This window comes from Pituophis catenifer, unplaced genomic scaffold (genome assembly GCF_029215685.1).
Source record: "Pituophis catenifer annectens isolate HBS135680 unplaced genomic scaffold, rPitCat1.0.hap2 SCAF_3, whole genome shotgun sequence".
Lineage (NCBI taxonomy): Eukaryota > Metazoa > Chordata > Lepidosauria > Squamata > Colubridae > Pituophis > Pituophis catenifer.
This window is the reverse complement of record NW_027256883.1, coordinates 112,593,938-112,617,359: the sequence shown is the minus strand read 5'-3', so window position 1 is coordinate 112,617,359 and position 23,422 is coordinate 112,593,938. Positions and strand designations below refer to the sequence as shown.

At 37.6% G+C, this 23,422-nt stretch overlaps 1 protein-coding gene across 1 annotated transcript in view; it reads right to left on the bottom strand.

Annotated features, from left to right (window-relative positions):
* Positions 1 to 763: 763 nt before the first annotated feature.
* TDRD5 (tudor domain containing 5) overlaps positions 764 to 23,422 on the bottom strand; it is a 146,262-nt gene continuing 123,603 nt past the window's right edge. Inside the window, exons 18-19 of the mRNA XM_070939255.1 lie at positions 1,590 to 1,644; positions 764 to 853 (exon numbers count right to left, since the gene is read on the bottom strand). Coding sequence (XP_070795356.1) covers positions 764 to 853; positions 1,590 to 1,644 — 145 coding nt within the window. The remainder of the gene's footprint in view (positions 854 to 1,589; positions 1,645 to 23,422) is intronic.

The window sequence follows — 23,422 nt, the reverse complement described above, 5'->3', positions numbered from 1 at the left end:
ACAGTCCCTGAGGAACTGTCTCATCCCAATGGAATTGCCCCCCACCACATTGATTCTGGCAGAAGGGGCATGTTGTGGACCCCTTTGGTCAAGGAATTCTGGCTGGTGGGGTCCAAGAGAAGGTCTTTTCTGCCATGGGCCCCACCCCACTGGAACATCATGGTCCTTGAGGTGATATCCACCCCCACCCTCTTGGCCTTCCATCAAAACCTGGATCTGCCAGCTGGCCTGGTGTCTCAGTGAGGGCAATCAGTGTTGGATGTGGTTACTGGACTAGGAGGGAGATCTACCCGATACTATTCTGGTTTTATAACTTTTTAAATCTCTATTTAATATTTAATGTTTGCTTGATAGTGAGGTGGGTGGCATAGCAAAGAAACAAATAAGTAAAATGATATTACCAGCCATAAGCCACAGGAAGTTGAGGGTCTCAGAGGAAGAAATGAATAGCTCCCAGGGGTCATTGAAGCTGGCAAAAAGAAATATGTGTGCAAACCACAAAAAAGCCTTTGTGGCCTAAAACAGGCCCCCGGGATATAGAAAAGGAAAACGAAACCTTGCTTTAGGAAGGTTAACCCTTGCATTTATTTAATATTGTAAAACAACAAATTGTTTTTTGTTCAGTGTTTAATATTTAATAATCAGTTATAAAGATGATTGTACAGCACCTGAACAAAAGAAGTTGTTGGGAAAATGAGTGGTGAAATTCTCTTGGTATTTTGGAATTCAAAGAAGAAGAATGAAAAAGAAAGTTATCTATTCTTCACCAGAAAGAGATGTTTAGGCACAATGTAGAATTCCTAGGGCTAACTGAGACAAACTCAATCAACGCACCAATGGAGGTTGTAACTTTCTGGAAAAAAAAGACAGAGCAGCAGTCCTTTTCCTGCATCAGTAAATACATACCTGCAATTGGAAAGTCTCTGTATGTGTCAACAATCCCTAGACGAGCCATTACCACAGCAGTGGGAGTTCTATGCAGAGAAGGAAGTGTGACAACCCAAAGCAATTGGACAACAGTCAAGAGGCTGGGCAGATACCTCAAGGGCACTGCTGACTTAAAGTTAAAACTGCCAACAAGCAGCAACCCTGAACTAATTGGATACATGACACAAACTGAGCCAAAGATAGAGCAGACCACAAATTTACAAGCAGGACTCTGTTCCTCTGTGGTGGTGGGGGAAATCAGCTGACCAGCAGGAAACAAGCTATTACGGTACTGTCCTCCACCAAGGCAAAGTATATTTCAGCTAGTGAAGCCAAACTGTAAGCAGATTGATCCCAAACAGCACTATGCATGAGCTGTATAAGGCGTTATCAGAATGTAGAAACAGGACTGATATGCTGATCAAACCATAGTCCTAAGAGGGATTCAGATGCTTCAGCAGAAGATGAGTGCTAAAAGTGGGTTCTGGATATGATGGGAAGACTGCATTTATGAGCTCATTTTGACCACTGTGGAAAATGAAGAAATATAATTAAGGGGAAAGATCTTCACACATTGTCCCTTCATCTGTTTCTCACCTGGTCTCTTCTTAATGAGAATGATCTGCATTTAAGAGGCAAAGAAATGTTGCTGATTCACTCACATTCTGTTGAGCCTTCTGCTTCCCTCTTCTCAAAATGCAGTTAAGTAGGATGAAGCTTTTTAAAAAAACAAAACAAAACATGAATTTCCTTTATTTTTCTTTTATTTATTCTCTGTTTTGTCAAATTAATGACAATAATCAATCTATCTTCCAATAGAATAATGTCAGTTCCCACTGAGAGCTGGGCTAAACCAATATTCTACATCCAAACATCTATATAATAATGTTTACCTTTCTTTTTTTTCAGTGAGATGCTCAGCTACCACTTTTTCAGCATTCTGCTTATGTTTAGGAGCACATCCTCTGACAATGTTTTCTGCTGCATTTGGGTCACCAACATTTACTTCACAGGCAAAGAACAGAATATGTAAGAAGTCAAGGTCAAATGCTGGTGGGGAAATCCACAGCTACTTTGCTATCATTTCAAATGATGTATTCAAAAAATGTTTAACAGCAGTCTAGTAAATACATGTGCTACCCATCTGTGTGATGCTGATTCATTACAGTAACAATTGCCAAATTTTTGAGGTGGCATTTGGAAATTTAAAATCATATTGTGAGCATTTAAGTGAGTTTGACTCCTAAAACTCAGGCAGCTCAGGCACTTATACCAAACAAAAGTTCAGTTTAAAACAAAAAAAAAAAACAAAAACCTAATGATGCTCAAAGAACAGATGAACACTCACATATGCATACTCTAAAATCTCGGCAATCATAAACAAATATCTAGGCAAAAAACACACCAAATCAACAAAAACAATCTCACATGCATAGTAAAATACAGAGCTTTAACTGCTTGCTATGTCCTTGAACTTTCAAAATGCACTTTCCTGCTTCTCTCGCTCTCTCTCTGTCTCTCTCTCTCTCTCTCTCACACACACACACACACACACACACACACACACACACATGGTCCTCCAAGGCTCTTCTATGCAGTGCCAGGTTATCTTGGTCCTTTTTTTTTTTTTTTTTTGAGCCAAAAAGCAGAGTTATATGCAACATTGGACTTCAATTACCAGCATTTTTATTTTTCAAAAATGCTTTTTGGAGCACTACTTACATGGCTTTTAAAGAAGCTGAACAATTATCAATAAATGATAGCAGATATTCAACCTTGGCTGAACTTGCAAAGCTCAGACTTTGTCAGGACTTGGATGGGAGACCAACAGGAAATTCCAGGGCTATAGAGTCAGGACCAGAAGATAGGAGGAGGAGGAGGAGGAGTCGTCTATGCATATGTTCCAATAACATCACAGAGTTAAAGCAATTTTAATATCAGGAATACTATTTAATGTTGTTGAGTAAAACAGCAGAGTCTTGAAAACCAGCAAAGTTATCCTTCTGCCCCTCTCATATCAAGTAGAATCAAGGTCAGGTTATTTTGAATTTTGTTCTTTCACTCCTTTCCCAAGGTTTTCTCTTAATGGCTCTTGCATTTCTTCCTCAAGGTTATCTCCATATTCCTCCACAACCCTTTACTTTCTTTATATTTGCTTATGAACTTTTCCATAGCCATTTAGTTACAGTTTCCTTTTTAATAAGTCTGCCAGAATATACTACTTGGTATTCTTTAAGCATGTACAGTATATAAGACCAAACTCCAACTTTATTATCTTTTAGACTGGAGTTCCTTTAAGTTGCTTTGAACGCAATTCTGCTTAGAAGGAGCTAAATAGAACAATGCTGGCTCTTTAGGACAACTCTGTTCTCTTTGAGCCAGAGATAGACTGAGAGTCTTTTCAAATAATGGGCATCATCATACAATAAGAAGGATGACAGTGTGCCAGAAAGAACATGTTTTCCGAAGTACCACAAGCTCTTACATCTTGAGATATTTGCTATATTATGAGCCATGTTTAAAGTATTTTCATTTTTAAGGCCTATGGATGCCATAATGAGATTCTGCAGATGTCAACCACTGCTCTAAGATCTTTGTATTTCTTGTTACTGTTCATAGGCTTAGCAGCATTGTCAACTTTATGCTCTATTAGAAGACCTTGAGGAAACATTTAATATTCTCCTTTGTGCTTTAGCTTTAATTCAATACATGAATCTATTTGGCAAGGGCAGACAAAGGTGATTTCTTTCCCATTGCTTTTGTAACATGTCCATGAAGTGCAAATTAATACTAAACTTCATATTCATGACATCCTGGTTGATATATTCTCCCCTCAGCTATTGCCTTCTTTCCTTTTTGCTATGAACCATTCCAGCTAATTATCTATGGGGAAATACTGGCAAATTTTAAGTACACAGACATACAGTATAGAGAAAACCATTTATAAGTCATAAGTTTATTTTGTCAAGCATATATAAGATAACAGGTAAAAGTATAAATATAATTTGAATACATGAAAAGAGTAAGTAAAAAGGAATATTAGGACAGGGACGGTGGTGCACTTATGCTGCCCCTTACAGATCTTTTAGGAATGGGGTGAGGTCAACAGTAGACAGTTTAAGGTTAAAGTTTGGGGAGTTTGGGGAAGAAACTACAGAGTCAGGTAGTGCATTCCAGGCATTGACCGCTCTGTTACTGAAGTCATATTTTCTGCAATCAAGTTTGGAACGGTTTACCTTGAGTTTGTATCTATTATTTGCTTGTGTATTGTTGTGGTTGAAGCTGAAGCTGAAGCAGTCATTGATAGGAAGTACATTGTGGCAGATAATGTTATGTACTATGCTTAAGTCAGACTGAAGTTGGCGTAGTTCTAAGTTGTCTAAGCCCAAAATTTGAAGTCTGGTGGCATAAGGTATTTTATTGCGGTTAGAGGAATGGAGAACTCTTCTTGTAAAATAACTCTGGACTCTCTCGATTGTATTTATGTCCGATATGCAGTGCGGGTTCCAGACGGATGAGCTGTATTCAAGAATTGGTCTAGCAAATGTTTTGTATGCTCTAGTTAGTAGTACAACATTACCAGAGAAGAAGCTACACAAGATTAGGTTATACATTTGTGTAAAAATGTAAGTGGGAATTTCAGGAAATCAAATTAGAATATATCTTAGAGTTTGTGCTCTGCAATTTATAGCACTGCTAACAATTTCCCTCAAAATATACCTTCTATTTTAGCAGTTAAGTCTCCGCTTGAATGTAACTTGTACATTTTTCAGTACCAGAAGGCACCGAGGGAGCCGGCAGCTGGCTTATCTCATGTCTTGCCCCTTCATTAATTTCTTCACCTACTGGCTTTTTCTAAGAATTTCTCTGTGGAAGTACGTCCTATCAAGTATACAAAGAATATTTAAATTTGTAGAATTACCTGCCAGAAAGCAGAAACATTTACTGTAAATTTAAATGTTTTTGCTACACTAGCTGAAAATTTTGAGCAAAGAAATATTGAAAACAAGACCCTATTTGGTGCACTAACTAAAGTACTAGGCTAGAACATGAGTTTTAGACCTGGCTTAAGCACAAAGTCACTGGATGGCCTTGGGCCAGTCACTTTCTCAGGCCTAGGAAGGAGGCAATGGCAAACCTCTTTTGAAAAACCTTACCAAGAAAACTGCAGGGACTAGTTCAGATAATCGCTAGTGGTCAAAACTGCCTCAAAAGAACCAACATTGAAAAACAACAAAGGAATATAATAATGGACTATGCTTGATCATGTGGTTACCCAACTGTGTTTTGAAGGGGTTTTTTGATCCCTTCAAGCTCCATCCAACACACAAATCCCACTCTGTGCCTCCAGTGCAGGTTTGCTTTTCCAATTTATCCTTCAGCTACCTTCAAGAATAGAAATGAATTCAGTTGGAAGAAAAAAGGCTGAGGGAAGACATCTGGAGAAATAAGAGAGAAGAACATCCAGCAAATAACATATTTGAAAAATATCTGGATTACTGTACTTTAGTGTATAGAAGTTAATTGTCTAGAAAACCACTTCATTAAAGGTGAACATCTCTAACAATATCAGATTTTATTACGTATTTTAAGTATACATCATGTCATCTTCCAGTTTATAATACGTCTGGTATTTATCAACTAAAACAGATCAGAAATTGTATTGTGGAAATCATGGTAACAAAATCAACAGTGCTTTCTTTGAGATCCTGTGAAATGACAGGACATTTTTCAAGTAAAACAGTAAACACGAGTGCGCCAAGATCCTTTATGTCAAAGGGACTCGTAACAGGAATAAAGCAAGTAATTGAGAAAACAGCAGAGTATGATTTCTGTAAAGGCATGATTTCTCTCCTACCTAGCTTTCTGAATTTGGAGGAGCTGTTAATTTATTCTCCAGTTTACAGATTCTTGGAAATGAAAAGCTGACCACAGTAAATGGAAAGAGACTGTGTGCTAAATCTTGGGTTTGGATTGCTTCATCTAATATCTAATATCTAATTCTAATTTATAGTCAGGAGCTGGTCCGTTGTATCCTGAAAGAAGCTAGGAGAAAAGGGCCCAGTAACATAAGATGATAAATTAGATCTCAGAGGGGAGGCTTTTTAGTTTTTATTTTGTTATCCTGAAGATCAGTAGAGCTACAGTATGAGAAAGCACAGACCATAACATTTACATCATGGGAGAAAGAGATGCCCCTTTCTCTACTAGATTGCTGCAGCCTTAGTTTTCTGTAATGCTTCTCAAAATATGGAACCTATAAGATAGAAAGTTACATTGAGATACTACAGAAGGAATCTCAGAAGAGAGTTATTGGTAGGCTTGATGAAATTGCCATTGCAATGTGGAGAGCATCTAGGAATTCACGGCTATGCAGATGTTTGTTTATTATTTTTTCTATATGTATATGAAGTAGCTAAAAGGACACTTCTAATATTCTTCTATTTTTAGAAAGCTTGCAATATTCATATTCTTTAACATTCCTTCCAGCATCCAGCCAAATGATCATATTAACAGACCCATAGAGCCCGCCTGTTGGTTTCTGCTGTTCAATGCCAAGTCAGTCAATAATAAGCTCCCTCCCCTACTCCTTATTTGTCATTTTATTACGGAAATGTAGGCTGAGCTGACATGCATTTTTGAAACCTGATTGGGGCCAGAAGTTGGAGAGGGCGTTTCCTGTTTGAAATGTAGCCAGCTGATTTTGGAGTGTGGCACCAACTGAGACCCCAGGGCAGGGGAGAAGGGTAGGAGCTGTCATTTGACCTTTAGGTTATAGGGCCGTATATAGACCCTGTTTCCAAACCACTAAGAATTACTTAGGTGAGATAGGTGGAGTAAAAATGTGATAAATAAATGTGTCAGTCAATCATCACATGTTTTTTCCTGAAATCTTGGAGGAAGGGATCTGTTGTTTATATAACTTAGGTCAACCATAAGCATGCTTAGCTTTAATTAAAAATAATATTATTACTTTTTTCACATCATATATTTTACAAAATAAGTGCAATTATGTTTCAGTCTGGTGATTTCCCCCCCCCCCAGGGTTTTAATAAAAATCTGTACAAATTTTCATTGGATTTTTTGGCAGGAGAATATGCAATGGTATCTTGGAAGACTAACGGTCTGTTGAAGACAATGGGAAAAGTTAATGTTTCAGGTTCTTACCAATTGTCTTCAGCAATCCTACACAACTGATGAGCACAAGGTTTGGGGCAAAAAAACTGTTCTTTCTCTCTGCCAAAAAGGTTGAATTGCTGATCATAAGAAAGAGTAAATTGGGACAGCAATTAATCAGGAGCAACTAACAGGAAGTAGATATAACAATAGGATAAGGAAGTGTACACTTTCATAACTAAATGGCCAGTTTTAAGAGAGATAAAGAAATTAGGTTGTGTCCAAGTTCTGTAGTGCCTAAGCTAAGCGACAGATCTTGCCAAACCTGTTGTTGGATGCTTTTATTCTGGCCTCCTAAAACTGATGGTTTTACTGTGAGAATTGTATATGGCAAGGAATGTATTAAGAAATCTGGGAAAATGGAGGGAAGAAGAGCAAAGAAAAAGGAAAGCATGAATTAGTGATGAATCATCCCAAGAAAAACTTTGGTTGAATAGGAAGAAAAAAGCCACGAGGAACAGGAAATCATGCATGAGAATGTGATGTGACAGATACAAATGTAAACTGTACTGTCTGAATACATGAGAGAATTAGGTGATTATAGACTCTTGTAAGTGGTCTTAGTGCTTCTATAAGAATACCGATGGTCCTTGGCTTATGACCATAATTGACACTGGATTTCTCATTATAAGATGTACCGGTTGTTAAGTGGGTCATAAAGTGACCATGTCCAACTTCATCAGCATTTTTGCGGTAGTTTTTTATGCAGCAGTTGTACAGAGTCAGTAAGTGAACACCATAGTTTTTAAGCAGACCCATTGTTTGCAAAGGATGCTTATTGCCAAAATCCTGAAATAAACACCAGTATCTGGCAAAAAAAAAAATATCTTAAATCATGGTCATGTGATTTAAGGGATGCCGCAAATGGCCATAAATGTGGGCTGATTGCCAAGTGCCCAAAATGCAATCACATGACTTTTGGAGTGTCCGTTGCAACTTCTAATGGATACTAAATGACTAGTCATAAGTCAAGTGCCTGAAGTACATTTCGAGAAAGAGAGAGGAGGGGGAGGGAGAGAGAGAGAGAGAGGGAGAGAGACAGAGGGAGGGAGGGAAATGCTTTATAAATAGCTATAACCATGTCAAAATTTTACACTATTCAGAGATGGGTAAACAAGGAGGTGACATTTTCAAGCTAAAATCAGTTGGTACTCAACCCTTAGTCTGGTAGTAAGTGTATGAGGAAATTATATCTAATTCTTCCCTCTAGTTGTAAATCTGTGTGGTTCAGTGCCTGTCAGTTTTGAATTAAAAGTGGGCTATCCAAAAACAAGATAGCATCTTTTAATTATTAGGGGATTATTAATATGCAAAAATAAATTATAATTTAAACTTAAAAAGAAACAAGAGGAAATAGAGCCCAAATGATTAGAAAAATGGGAGTAGTGTACCATAATATGAACTTTCAGAAAATCATTGAATGTTAAAGATATGTTATTGGAGAAGGAGGCAGGTCAATGGCCAATCATGGCTATAGAAAATTTTGGCAAATTCTCCATTGCTTTCAGCTGATATGCACTTCCATTTCTGCATCAGAAGGGGGAATGGTTCACAGAAATAAGAGGTTGATCAAACCATATAGAAGACCTCCAAGGTCCCTTCCAATTTTGTTATTCTGACTGCATTATAGTCTTACTGTATCCACCAAACCCCGAGCTGGCAGAAAACTGTACCACCATTACTTTTGTTGTCCCTCTTGTTGATCCTTATTGTGCCTCAACTGTTTCTAGTCACTGCCAGTCATCTGACTTTCTTCCAAGCTAATAGGTCACAAAGGCTAAGATTCGGGCAGTCAGAATAAAGAAAATACTGCTTTGTTATTGCTTTGACTAAGGATGACACTAAATCGGTCTTACTCATGAGACTGGGATGAAATGAAGACAATGTCATGGCGACAGGGCAAAAGAAAGATGTTCCATGTTTGTGCTATGGCTAGATATAAATATAAAGGTGCACAAATTCAGTGTATATTGGCTGCACACCTTAGCTCATCTTAAGAAGACAGGAAAATGGAAGGCAGTGGGATTGACTAGCAAATCCTCTAATAATTTAGAATCAGACCAGAATCTCCCAATGGATCATTAAATGAAGATTTATTATATCTAATTGCTTAGTAACAGCAATAACATCATATCCATTATTGATGGAGCCATCATTGCAAATTAACCTATTACTTTAGAAAAGCTTGTCAGGCAAATATGATTGGACTTGTGCCCTGGACTGATATTTGCTTAGAGGCATTTTTTTAAAAAAATATTGGTGATTAAACTTTTTTTTAACACTATTGTTTTACTCAGAGAAGCATTAAGCCAGTTGTATTCCATCTGTAGACTGCAGATCCATTCTGCATCAATTTTCTGAAAATGTCTTATGTACTTTACGTGGTTTCTAATAGTTTATTCTGATGCCTTTGGTCTCTTAGGGTAAACTGCTCTGAACATGCAAAAGCACATCATTAGAAATATCAAAAACAAGCTAAGCATATAAACCAGTTCTTGGCATTTGCTGCAGTTTGAAGAACTCTAAGAATAATCATCTTTATGATTATTCATACAGATGATTATTCAGTTGAATTAGCAAATAAGGTGTATTTTAAACTTAGTGCCATGAAGCTTCTGAGCCTGTGGGGTCCTTGGTGCTCCCTGAGCTTGGTAGTTCTCCTGCAGACATTTCATTACCAAACTTCACCAATGCATGATGATGTTAACGTTGTTTGGTAATGAAACATCCACAAGAAAACCACCAAGCTCACAAAGCACCAGGGACCCCACAGTTCAATCCTGAGCTACAAATATTGTTTTCTATCCACTTCTGAGTCTAATGCTGATTTTTCTCAATTTTATTTTAAAAACTACATGCTACATTTCATCCTTGAAGATGCTGTATATCCCAGCTAGTTGGAGTCCATGTCATATAAACTTATTCCACAGAGAATCAAGCAAACTCACCTTCAGGGCTGAGCGTGCTTGAAAATGATCCAGAAGTGCTTTGGTACATTAAAGAAGACATTTGTCTACATTTAAAGTTTTCATATATGCCTGAAAAAATAGGGCTTTTGCATTAAGAGACACCTTAAGGTTCATGAAGGATTCCGTAAACAAGTGGCTTTCCCCCCCCCCCCAAAATTAGAGAAACCTGAAAAAGTTTGGCTGCTTTAACAAAGAACAGATAGGTGTTATGCTTGCCAAAAGTAAAAAACATTTCTAAATAATTTTCTGAAGTATAAACAGACTCATCACCAAAGAGACAGTGTTTCTTCTGCAATTGTGGCGCTGTAACAGCCCCTCATTCTGACTATCAAAGCAATAAAGTTGATGATGAGGACGTTATTCTGTGCTTCCATTTTTCATAATCTTTATGCTTTCCTTTCATACACTTAACAATGACAGCAGAAAGAATTATTTTCTACTACAGAATTTTGCCACTATACAGAACAATATTATTTTATCCACACGTGTACCAGTTGATGGCAGCAGATCTTAATATCAATATGTTCTTCCTAATCTTTCTTCAGTCTCCTTTTCTTTATTTCCTGCTATAGAAACTACAGCTAAATTAAGGGCTAGACACCAATGATTCACAATTGATAGGTGTATTTTGCCTGGGAGTATTTTGTTATCAATATATGATGATTTGCAAATAAAGGCAGTTTATACAAATTAGGTGAGCAGAGAGTATGTGAGCCTGCATCCGACCACATTAATTCCAAAATACCATTTCTTCTCTCACCTTTCTTCCACTCACATGCTCACATGAACTTGAAAGCTCTTTGGACTTTAATTCCTTTTAATGGGCAAAAAGTGGAAATGAAATAATCTATATGCTACTGAAACTCTATAACCTTTGGGTCTGTAACCTTTAACAGCATCTTAGAACAACAGTTTTTGGACCAAGAGACCTCAAATTGGCTAATTCACTGAGTTCATCCAAAATCTGGGATCCATGACTTCCATCAGATTGAAATTTGGCAAATTATGCTTGCTTCAGTGCTACTGCATAGAGGCTCCATAGACTGGTCCCGCTCTAGGTCTCTAGAGGACGGGTACACTGGTGCTAGGTAGACCAGTCACACCATTGGCTGCCAGAGGGCGGTCAGCCACATTCAAGCCAGCAGGAAGTCAGAAGTAACTTCTACTCCCACTGCTTTTTTGATCCTGGTCATCCTGTTTCTCCGTTTATGTAAGGAAGTATCTTGAAATGTTGACCCAATAGAGCAGGGGTTGTCTAATTATTGCCAAAGCTGGTATTTTGTTTTGTACCATAAGATGCCCAGCTCGCTCACTAGAATACCAGCAATGTGATAGATGGAAAATATGGTTCAATGGCTAACATGCTGGGTTCAGATATGGGAAATATTTTATTTTAAAAATCCTAGCTTGACCATAGACTACTGGGCATAGTATAGGGGAATAGAAGATCCATATTGCCCATATAAAGGACCAGAATGGACATTTCCTGAGGATTCAAAACTAATAGGTACCCTTAGGGGAAAAAAGGAGATGTCATTTGGGACAACAGTTCTACTCCATGAAATTCTGAAGAAATTCTTAACTTGAGACTATTATATTACTGGGTTGTTCAAGACTTTTTCCTGTAATAGTGAAGTCATGCAGGAAAATAGAATGATTCAATTGGTCTGTCATCAGTTCTTGACTATAGCAGCATATAAATATAATATATAACAATGCCAACTGTTCACTCACTGCTAATCAGGCATATCTGTCTGTGAAATTCTTAAGTAGATATCAAATTCTTTTTGTCACAGCCTCCTGCAGTTCTATCAAAATGAAAAAAAATCCATTCTATAGGACCTTCCATCTACATCCAAGTAACTGAAGAATAGCTAAAAGCAATCTTAAACATAATTTGATGATGATTTCAAATCACCAGTTCCATTTGACTTCCTGCTGCATGCAGAAAAATAATTAGAGGATGTCTCCAGCAAAAACATTTTGGAAGAATTTTCTTGATCTTTTCCAATATATGAGATGATCAACTGAAGAAGCTAATTTGTGGCCCTTACTAAATTCATCACACTATCACTTTTTGACTTATTTTACCAAATATGATATCCTCAAGTCCTGCCTTTTCCATCAGCCTATGTTGCAGCTGAAGACTTCTTAGGTTAATTAACCATTGCCTTCCTTTATAGCAATAGCACTTAGTTATATGCCGCTTCACAGTACTTTACAGCCCTCTCTAAGTGATTTTACAGAGTCAGCACATTGCCCCCAACAATCTGGGTCCTCATTTTACCAACCTTGGAAGGATGGAAGGCTGAGTCAACCTTGAGCCTGATGAGATTCTATCTGTCAAACTGCTGGCAGCCAGTGATCAGCAGAAATAGCCTGCAGTACTGCACTCTAACCACTGCGCCACCATGGGTCATTTATGCTAGAAATGAGAAATCATGGCTACTAGGAATAAAACTCTTCCAGATGTGAAACCATATTTCAGATTGTATATTTGTGTATTTTCTGATACTGATTCATCAGTAGAACATCCAGTGACTTGTATGGCTAAATTGCAAGGCAATATTCTGTTCATAGCTCTGGAAAAGTATGTTTTACTTACTGCTTTTTCTTTCAAACAAAAGCAGACCATTACACTAAAAGTCTGACTGTCAGTAGTAGTGAGAACAGCAGTGGTAGTGATAAGTCATCAACACTATGAGGCACGCCAATGTGGTGTAGTACTGTAGGAATAAGGAAACCAGATTTCAAGTTGATATTCAATTATAGATTCTTTATGGATTACTTTGGGCCAAACACTACTGGTACTACCGTACTACATCTTAGGCCAACTTACTATATGTGGTTGTTGTTCTGTGATGAAATTGGAAGAAATTAACAAATAGACAAATAAAATAGCGTGGCTTATAGTACCATTACAAAGGATGCCTCATTCTTTCTCCAGTTTTGCTCCACTATATTTGTGTCATTGGCATTCAACTCTGGAATATATCAACTTTCTCAAATTTAATACAGAAAGACATAACCTGTCATTTTACAAAGAAGAGACAGAAATAATAGGCTCTTGAAACCAATCTTTCATTAACATGTCTTTAAAAAATTGCACTTTTTAATTAAGGTTTATAGCCTTTTAGAAAAGGGTATAATTAGATGATTTAAGAAGTAAAAAGAAGAAAGAAACCAAGTTAGGAAACTTGAGTAAATGAAAAATGTGCAGCATGAGAAAAAAAATTTGTGGGCCAAAGAGAAAGAAAAACAGAAGCTAGGAGTACTATCTTTCCATGGACTCTGTGAAGAAATGAACCCGAATGGCTAAAGGAGTTGAACTTGCATATTTCCAGTGTGCAGTGCTCAGTGTGAACCAAGCATAATAGCCTTTTCATAATACTGGTAGCACATTTTCCAGCTGAAACCAACTTTGTGACAGAGTATTCTCCCACTTCTTCTCCTCCCAAGGATCATTAGAACCCAAGAAAATCTATTGAAGCTGGGAATTGCAGGACTCAATAAAAGTACTTCTTAATAAAATGCAGTTAAATTATGGGATGACCTGCAATCAGATGTGGTAAAGGTCGTACCTTTACTGTGTTCAAAGAGATCTCATGAAATGAATGAACATTATCAAAGTGAGCCGCAGATTTGTTAAGGATACATATACTTTATATTATGAAGATTGGAGATGAATGCTGTCTTGACACACCTACTGTAGGCAGGGCCGGATTTAGATTGAAAGAGGCCCTAGGCTATTCCACTTATGAGGCCCTTTCACCAGTGGTGGGATTCAATTTTTTAACAACAGGTTCTGTGGGCGTGGCTTAGTTGGGGGTGTGGCTTGGCAATCATGTGACTGGGTGGGCGTGGCTAGCTGGTCACGTGACTGTGTAGGCGTGGGTAGCTCGTCATGTGACCGGGTGGGCGTGGCTATGTGCATAGACTTTTTTCAGAGGGCTGAAAAAAGTCATTTCTGACTGGGCCTTGCACTTTTGACCGGTCCTCACACTTATGACCATCCTCACATTTATGCCCGTGCAGTATTCTTAACAACCATGTCACTCATTTCACAACTGCTTCTCTTCACCATGGTGACAAGATAGGGCAAAAATGTAAAACGTGAGGACAGTCGTAAGTTCAAGGACTGGTCAAAAGTGCGAGGACCAGTCAGAAATAACTTTTTCAGCCCTCTGAGTAGTAGATATGCATAAAAGGATACAGCAATAGAGAGGGATGAAGGAAGGGAAGGGAAATTAGAGTAGGAGAGAGAGGGAGGAAGAGAGGAGGAGAAGGAGAAAGGAAGAGGAAGTAGGGAGGAGAAGAAGAGGGGGAGGAAGAGAAAGTAAGAAGGAAAGAAAAGAGAGGTGGTAGGTTTGAGGAGAAAGATTGCTGTACAATAAAAAAGATGAAAGGGAAGAAAGCCAACCCCAAACAAATATAAAGATATTAAGATAAAGAATGAATTGTTAAACTTTAAAGAATAAAAGAGAACAAATATGAATAAATAACAATAATTAGAAACACACATACAAACATACAATGTATTTTCTTTGAACAGAGTATTTGGCCGGTTCACAAATTTAAACAGTGTTTAGTCATTTCAATTAAATTTACAATTTCTATATTTCCTTTTTGCCATATTTATTCCTCATCTATTTTTGTAAAAAACCAATATTACCCTCATCCTCATCTCTAATCTTAATCAAATTCAATTTTTCCCTTCTATTCTATATTATACTCCTTCCCATTGTCATCTATTTTTATATCCATCCTCACATTGGTTAATTATGTAATATTACAGTTGTTTAATATGAATTCAACATTTTAATATAAATCAATTAGTTATATAACTACCTTTTTTGTATATTAATCAATATGAACATGAATATTCCAATTATTTCCATGCAATCCAATTTCTTACAAATCAATTAATTATATTTACCAAAAATAATAAACCAAATAATTTCCCCCATATATTCCTCCAAACCACAACTTAACCATTTCTGCTTTCAACACAATATATAATTAATAGTATCTCAATTATTACAATTCCCTAGTTAAATAGAGCTTTTTTTCTTTTGTGTTTTAAAATCTCCTCTTTTTCCCTAAATTTCCTGTTGTTTGCACCTACCTTTTTTGGTGAGGAAAAAGAAATCTGCCTGCCTAATTTTCCAACGTGCAAAGCCAACAGCCTGCTTTACTTTCTCTTTTGTTTTTCAGTATAGCTAGGGGGGAAAAAATTAGCACTCTTTGCAAGCAATGAGCAGATCCGTGAGCAAAACAGCTGAGAGCAAATCAGCTGGGGGTCGGGAGCCAATCTAAGCAAGGGCTAATTAGCCTATGCTGAAGTTCCGGGGGCCAATAAAATTACAAAAAACCACCGAACCCTTTGTTAAATTGCTGGCTCCCCCACCCCTCGCCCACCACTATTTTTTTTTTTTTTATTGCAAAAGTTTTACAATTACATTTTCACCCCTTTTTTTTTTCACCCCCCCACCTCCCTCCCAAACTTCCCGTCCTCCCTAACCCTCCCTAATCCTCCCCCCCCAGACTTCCCTATTATGTACTCATAACTAATAACACTGATATATAAACCTGAACCCATCCCTCCCCCTATATAATTTTTCCTCTTTTCTCTTTACATTAAGATATTTCTAATACATTATTTTCAAATAAAAGCTATTTGATACTTTCTAGTTTGGTATTTGTTCTGAACATATTCTATCCACCTTTTCCATTCCCATTCATAAGTCTCTTGTGAACAATCCTTTAAGTATGCTGAAATCTTCGCCATCTCTGCAAAACTAGCCATCTTCAAAGTCCATTCCTCGATAGTAGGCAAAGCTTCATTCTTCCAATATTTACCTATCAACAATCTTGCTGCAGTTATCATATACAATATTAATTTTATTTCACCCCGTGTAAAACCCTTAACTATACCCAATAAAAACAATTGTGGAGAGAATTGAATTTTTTTCTTCAAAACATTCTGCATAACCCACCATATTTTTATCCAAAAAGCCTTAACTTTCCTACAGGTCCACCAAACATGATAATACGTAGCATCCAAACATTCGCATCTCCAACATTTTGGCTGAACATTAGGGTACATACATGACAACTTTTTAGGATCTAAATGCCATCTATAAAACATTTTATAAAAGTTTTCCCTCAGGTTCTGCGACTGTGTAAATTTAACATTCTGAACCCAAATTTTTTCCCATGTTTCCAACATCACTGGTTCTTCAAAATTTTGTGCCCACTTAATCATACAATCTTTAACTAATTCAGTTTCTGAATCCCTTTCTAGCAAAACATTATAAAGCCTTTTAATATGCATTGGACCTTTCTCTCTTATATGTCTGACCAATTCTTCCTCATGCAACATAATACCAGTTTTTTGGTCCTCTTTCCATCTCAATTGTAATTGATTATATTGTAACCAAGTTAAATTAATTCCTTCATCCAACAGTGTCTGTAATGTCTTCAGCTGCCATCTGCCCGCATCTGTAAAAAGAACCTCTTTATATAAAAACCCCCCGAGTGACATTATATTTGTATTCCACATAGTATGACCAAGATCCAGCCATAACGGTATTTTGTAATCCCATTTGAGTCGGTGCTTCTTCCAAACTCTCATCAAAGATTCTCTAAGTATATGACTTTTAAATACTTTATCTACTTTGTCGTCATAGAATAAATAAGCATGCCATCCAAATTCAAGATCAAAACTTTCTGCATTCAGTATTCCAGTCTTTTTACTTCCAAACCAATCACTTATTAAAGTTAAAGTTGCTGCATCATAATATAACTGTAGGTTTGGGAGTTTAAGGCCTCCTCTTTCTGGAACATCTTGCATAATTTTCAATTTCACTCTCGGCTTCTTCTCATTCCAGACAAACTTATTCACACCAGACTGCCAAACTTTCAGTTGTTTATCACTTTTAAGCACCGGAATCATTTGAAACAAAAACAGAAATCTTGGCAAAATGTTCATCTTAACTGCTGCTATTCTTCCAAGTAAAGACAGTTGCAGCTTTTTCCAAATCTCCATGTCTTTCTGAACCTCTCGCCACAACACCTCATAATTATTTTGGAACAATTTCATGTTTGATTCTGCAACCTGAACTCCAAGATATTTTACCTTAGGTACAATTTCAAAACCTGCCCTCCTTTGAAGCTCATGTTTACGATCTTGTGTCATATTTTTAACTATCATTTTAGTCTTTTTTGAATTCAGTCTGAAACCTGAAACTCTACCATAGTCTTGTATAATGTCGTTCATCAAGATTATTGATTCCATTGGTTGTGATAGGGTAACCACCAGATCATCTGCAAATGCCTTTATTCTATAATCCTCTTGCCTTATCATTATACCTTTCAAAATTTTAGAGTCCCGTATTGTATTTAGCAAGACTTCCAATGTTAAAATAAATAAAAGTGGGGACAACGGACATCCCTGTCTTGTTCCTTTTTCAATTTTAAACTCAGTCGTCAGACTTCCATTAATAATAATCTGTGCTTTTTGCTCTTGATAAATTGCTGAAATCGCCTGTATAAATTGGTCCCCAAAGCCCATCTTTTTTAAAGTCTTTAGTAGAAAATTCCAATCCACTCTATCAAAGGCCTTCTCTGCATCCAGAAAAGCCAGCACTGCAGGGATCTGTTTATTCTTATCAAGATATTCCAATAAGTCTATTACTTGCCTTACGTTGTCCTTCATATATCTGCCCTCAATAAATCCCGCTTGGTCCTCATGAATCACCTTTTGAATTACTGGCATCAACCTGTTGGCTAATACCTTCGCATAAATTTTATAGTCTGTGTTCAAAAGAGATATTGGTCTGTAATTCTCCGGTTTTTTAGGACCAACTTGTTCTTTTGGTATCAAAGATATATAAGCAGTTGTCCAAGATGGGGGTATTTTACCCCCTTGTTGAATATTGCAAAATAAATCTCTAAGTTGTCCCACCATTTCAGCTTGTAGAGTTTTATAATACACTGCAGTCAAACCATCCGTGCCAGGAGCTTTGGCTGTTTTTAACTGTTTAATTGCTGCTGTTATCTCCTCCTCTGTTATAAGATAATTCATTCTTTCCTTTTGTTGATCAGTAATTTTTGTAACTCTCTTATCATTTAAATATTTTTCTATAAGTCCATTCTGCACCTCTTCTTTGGCATATAGTTTAGTATAATAGTCCACAAAAGCTTCTTTAATTAAATTTTGTTGAAAAATTTCTTTCCCTCCGATATCAATACTATCAATAGTCCGTGTACTTTGTTTTTTCCTCAATGTATAAGCCAACCATCTGCCCGGTTTGTTAGCGTTGCAAAATGTATTATGCTTCGCGTATTGTAAGCTTGTTGCAACTTGTTCCGCCATAAGCATTTGAAATTGGTCTTTCAAAAGTTTTATAGCACTTCGTATTCTTTCATCTGTTTGATTTTTAATAAGTAACTGTTCTTTATTCTTTATTTCCATTTCCAACTCAGATCTTTTCTTTTGTCGGAACAGTCTATGTTTAGAATTCATATAGATAAGTACCCCTCTCATATAAGCTTTACTTGCGTCCCAAACAATTTCAATTGGGGTACCTTTATTCAAATTTATTTCAAAAAATTCTTTCAAATGCTTTTTAAGTTCTATTGTATTTTTTTCATATCTAAACAAGTTCTCATTTAATCTCCAAGAACGTCTCTCAACCTTATCCATCTCAATTTCTATCCATACAGGGCTATGGTCAGTCAAAGTTCTTGGAAAGATCTTTGTTCTTTTTATTTTAACAAGTAGATCATTTGACAACAGGATAAAATCAATCCTAGAAAAGGATCTGTGTCTATCAGAAAAGAAAGTATAATCCAATTCATTTGGATTATGTATTCTCCAAACATCTTTTAGTTCCATATCTTCTTTCATATCAAAAAAAGTCTGTGGTAGTCTAATTCTAGACTTTGCCAAGCTCTTTTTATCTAGTTTAGAATCAATTACTCCATTCCAGTCTCCCATAATTAAAATAGATCTATAGTCCCATTGCAATATTTTAGTATGTAACATCTTATAAAAATAGTCCTGTTGTTGATTGGGAGCATAAATTCCAATCAGAAGAATTTGACCATTTGCTGTGGACAATTCAATTGCTACAAACCTACCATCTTGATCTACTTCTATAACTTTCGCTGTTAATTTTTTATTTACATAAATAACCACACCATTCTTTTTCTGCGAAGTTGAAGATATATAATGTGCTCCTAGTTTTGAGTTTATCAAATATTTTTGATCTTGAGTTGTAATATGCGTTTCTTGTAAACATATTATATCATTATTAAATTGTTTCAAATATGTAAATAATTTCTTCCTTTTCTGTGCTGAATTCAACCCATTGACATTCCAAGATAGACACTTAAAGGTCATCAGCCTCTTTCTGGAGCGCAGAGCAAAATATTTGAAGTTCATCCGAGAGCTTCGATCTCGCTCCTCCCATAGCGCCACTCTCTTGTATGATACTCTTAACTGCCTTCTTGTCTTGTCTTTCCTGTTGTTGTTGTTGCTTTTGTTTAAGTAGCTTAGATTGAGCTCTAGTTATACGTTGATCTTTAACTTCAGTCAACTGAATCAAATCCAAAATTGGAGAAGAATCCAACAAGGGCTCACTCAGAAAACCTCCTTCTGCACCTTGCACTATTTCTAATTCCTGCTTAGACTGTTCTTTCAATTGCCTCTCTTCACTCTCCTTAATCTCCAAAACTGTAGATGTACGTGGAGATGGTGTTCTTTCCTTAAGAATAGTACTGTAAAAGTGTTGTGCCTTCTCCACGGTATTCAACCGATATCCTTCTCCCTTATATCTGAAAATTATCCCAGCTGGTGCGTCCCACCGGAAGGGTATCTGTAAATTTTTCAATTCCTTAACAAGAAAACCAAATTCTTTTCTAGCTTTCAGCATTTTAGGAGGTAATTCTTTAAAAATTTCAAGTCGTGAACCCCCCACTTGTACAGAGGTGTGAAAAGATTTTTGCAGGATATCATTTCTAATTTCTCTATCAGTAAAGTATATGACCACATCTCTGGGCAGTTGTCTTTGTCTGGCCACCCAAGAGTTCACTCTGTATATTTTATCTATTTTATGAAATACCAAATCAGGATTAGCTTGTAAAATCTTAGCCAAGGCTTCAGAGCAAACTTGTCTCAAATCCTGTCTCTCCTCCTCTCGAATTCCCCGAAGCCGTATGGCGAATTCCATCGCCCGGAATTGTATCATAACAATCTCATCTTCAATTCTCTGCATTTTATTGTCAACCTCATCAATTTTATAATCATTGTCTTTCATTTTAACATTAACTTCTGATTTAAATTCTTCAACTTTAAAATCAACTGTCCCAATAAATTTTGCCAGGCCAGACGCCACTTCAGAAATTTTTTTGGTCACCTTATTTTGATTCTGTTTCACCATGTCTTTAACTTCATTAATTTCCTGCATAAATTCCTGATGTGATTTTTGAAGTTTATCATCTATCTCCTGTTGAGATTTTTGAAATTTATCATCCAAAGTTTTAGAAATAAATTCTTTTAAATCTCCCACATCAAATTCTTTTTTCTGAGTTTGTAACTGTTGAGCAGGGGGAAGTTGCGTTTCATGTTTGTGTGTGGGGGATCCCCCCCCTAATGCCTTCCCTTCCTGCTTCTTTGAAGCCATCCTGGCTCGTGATCTAGTTTTTCTAAAGAGGGAAGTTCCTTTTCCTTTCCCTCCTGCACAAAGACTTCTAAAAAAGTCCCCCAGATTTGTTCAATTAAAAGCTAAGGTAGAGCAAAGTCCAATATTAGAAAGGGAGAAATTTTTCACTTGCTTCTCTAACAAACAAGGCAACTTTGCAACAACTTGAAGACTTGTAACACAAAATAACTTCACCAATCCACACTCATTGGCTCGTTAACTTTAAGGCTAAGCGCCATGTTTTTTTCCAAAGCACTTTCACTCACTCAAATGTCTCAGTTTGAAAATCAGCAAAGCGCTAATACTTGCGTCTCCAAATTTGAGGGTTCCGATAGGTTCGCTGTTTATTAAAACTTATTCTTTTCAAATTACGTTTCCTGCAGCCGGCTTGTTTTGCGAGAGCAAAGTCGTCCCACGTCGCCCGGAGTTTCCGCAGGTTGGGAGGGAGCCTCGCCCGTTCTCACCCCAGAAACAGTTCCCTGGGGGACAACGGGGGCTCAACCTGTGCCCTGCGATCTCTACTTCTTCAATCCTTAGGATTTTGAAGCTTTCAAGCCGCTTCTGAGTAGCGAAGCGGCTCTACGGGCGGCGGGGCTGGCGGAGCTCCAAAAGGCACCGCCGTCGCCGAAGGCAGAGAAACCGGAAGTTTCCTCGCCCACCACTATTTATTGGAAATAAATAGTGGTGCGGAGGGGCGGGGCAAACCAGCAATTTAACAAAGGGTTCGGCTGCACCACTGGCTCTAGGGTGGCCCTTTGAAGCCCCGCGGCAAGAATTTGAAGGTTTTTTTTTCCTCTAGCCATTGGAGGCAGCAATAGATGGGGAGTGGGCGGGGTAAGCGAACGGCCAGAGATCCAACAGAGCAGAGAGGGAGGGTGAGTGAAGGCGTGGAAGCTGCTTTCTCTATCCTGCTCTTTTGCGTCCGGAGCCAGTGGGGAACCACGTGGCAGCCCACGTGGATCCCAGGCAGCGGAACTCAGGCTAGGGAAGGGGTGGGCAATTGTGGCTCTTTTACAACCTGTGGCCTTCAACTCCCAGAATTCCTCAGACAGCCAAGCTGTCTCAGGAATTCTGGAAGTTGAAGGCCACAGGTTGTAAAAGAGCCACAATTGCCCACCCCTGGCTACGGTAGGCTGGCGCCGCGCAGGTGGGAGTCGAGGGGCGGGCGAGCCAGCAATTTAACAAAGGGCTCGACCGAACCCCCTAGAACCCCCAGAATCCCACCACTGTGTAGGCCCCTCTTGATCTTGAGGCCCTAGGCTGAAGCCTAGTTAGCCTATAGGAAAATCCGGCCCTGACTGTAGGGAATGTTAAGAAAATGGATTGGTGGAGATGCTTTGTTTCCCTTTCTGTGACCTATCAGGCTATTTCTGAAAAAAGGAGATTTAGTATTATTCTAGAAGATCACTAAGTATATGTTCAAACATTGCCCAACTGGCATTTTAATAGCATAGGGGATGTGCACAGCATGAAACCAGGATAATGATAATAAGTAAGTGCTGTCCCTGGCTAATGTTGTGAGGGAATGGCAGCGCTGTCAGGGAGTGACAATTCATCTGTTTTCTCTCATTGTCATTAGATTTGCTGAGTTAGAACATGAAATGTTGTTATGCTTAATTGTCATAGCATCTTTCCTTTCAAACATTACTCTGGTATAATATCAGGAAATTTGATTCAAAGAAATCAACTCGCAACCTGGAATCTTTAATTGTTGGAGAAAATGTAGAGATCCCACAGCTAGTTATGACAGAATAGTTGAGTGTTTGTAAACAAGACCTGGCTGCTTGATTGACCAAGGATGGCAAATCATATTTTTTGCCTGCAAAACAAGAAATTTGTCTATGTCAACAGCAGCAGGAACAGCTTTCTTAAAGGGCTTTCTCCCAGCCAATGTAACTTTTGCAGTGTTTATTCTCATTGTCTCTCTCTCTCTCTCTCTTTCTCTCTCTCTCTCTCTCTCTCCCCCTCTCCCTCTCTTCCATTCTCTCTCTCTCTCGCTCTCTTTCAGACCAAGATGGATCTTTCAATAAAGGAGTACAAGCCAATTTAAGTTGTATGTGTAACTCCTTATACAGTATCTTATCTTAATATAACGTTGAAGTAGGTGAATTGACATAACCATCAAGAATTCTAGGTTTTAAAAAACCAAAGAAATAGAAAGGTTAAAAAAAAACTACATCCCATATTTATTCTCTTCCCAACACTTCTAATGATCAGCCTGTTACATCATGGATATTGATGAGCTGGGAAGGTATCCAGAAAATTCATACTCTGTGTTCTTATTTATTAAATCAATAAACCTTTCCTTCTTGGATATAAAACATCAACAGATTCATAGATGGGAAATTGCTAAATAATCAGAAATCATATCCACAGCCAATGTGATTATCATGCATATTTACTTCTCCCCCGTATTTCATCACTCTAAGGAGTCATGTATTTAATTTATATTCTTTGCTAGCACAAGGTTAACAGTGCCAAGGTTTATACGATGCAGGGATGGTTGGGAACCAGGCAGATACCGAAATATGGATTCCCCCACTGAATGAAAAGTATTCACTAATTTATGAAAAGTATTAAAAGTATTCACTAATTTCCTGTTATCATTGTCTCCTCTGTTCATCCTTACTCTCAAATGAAGAT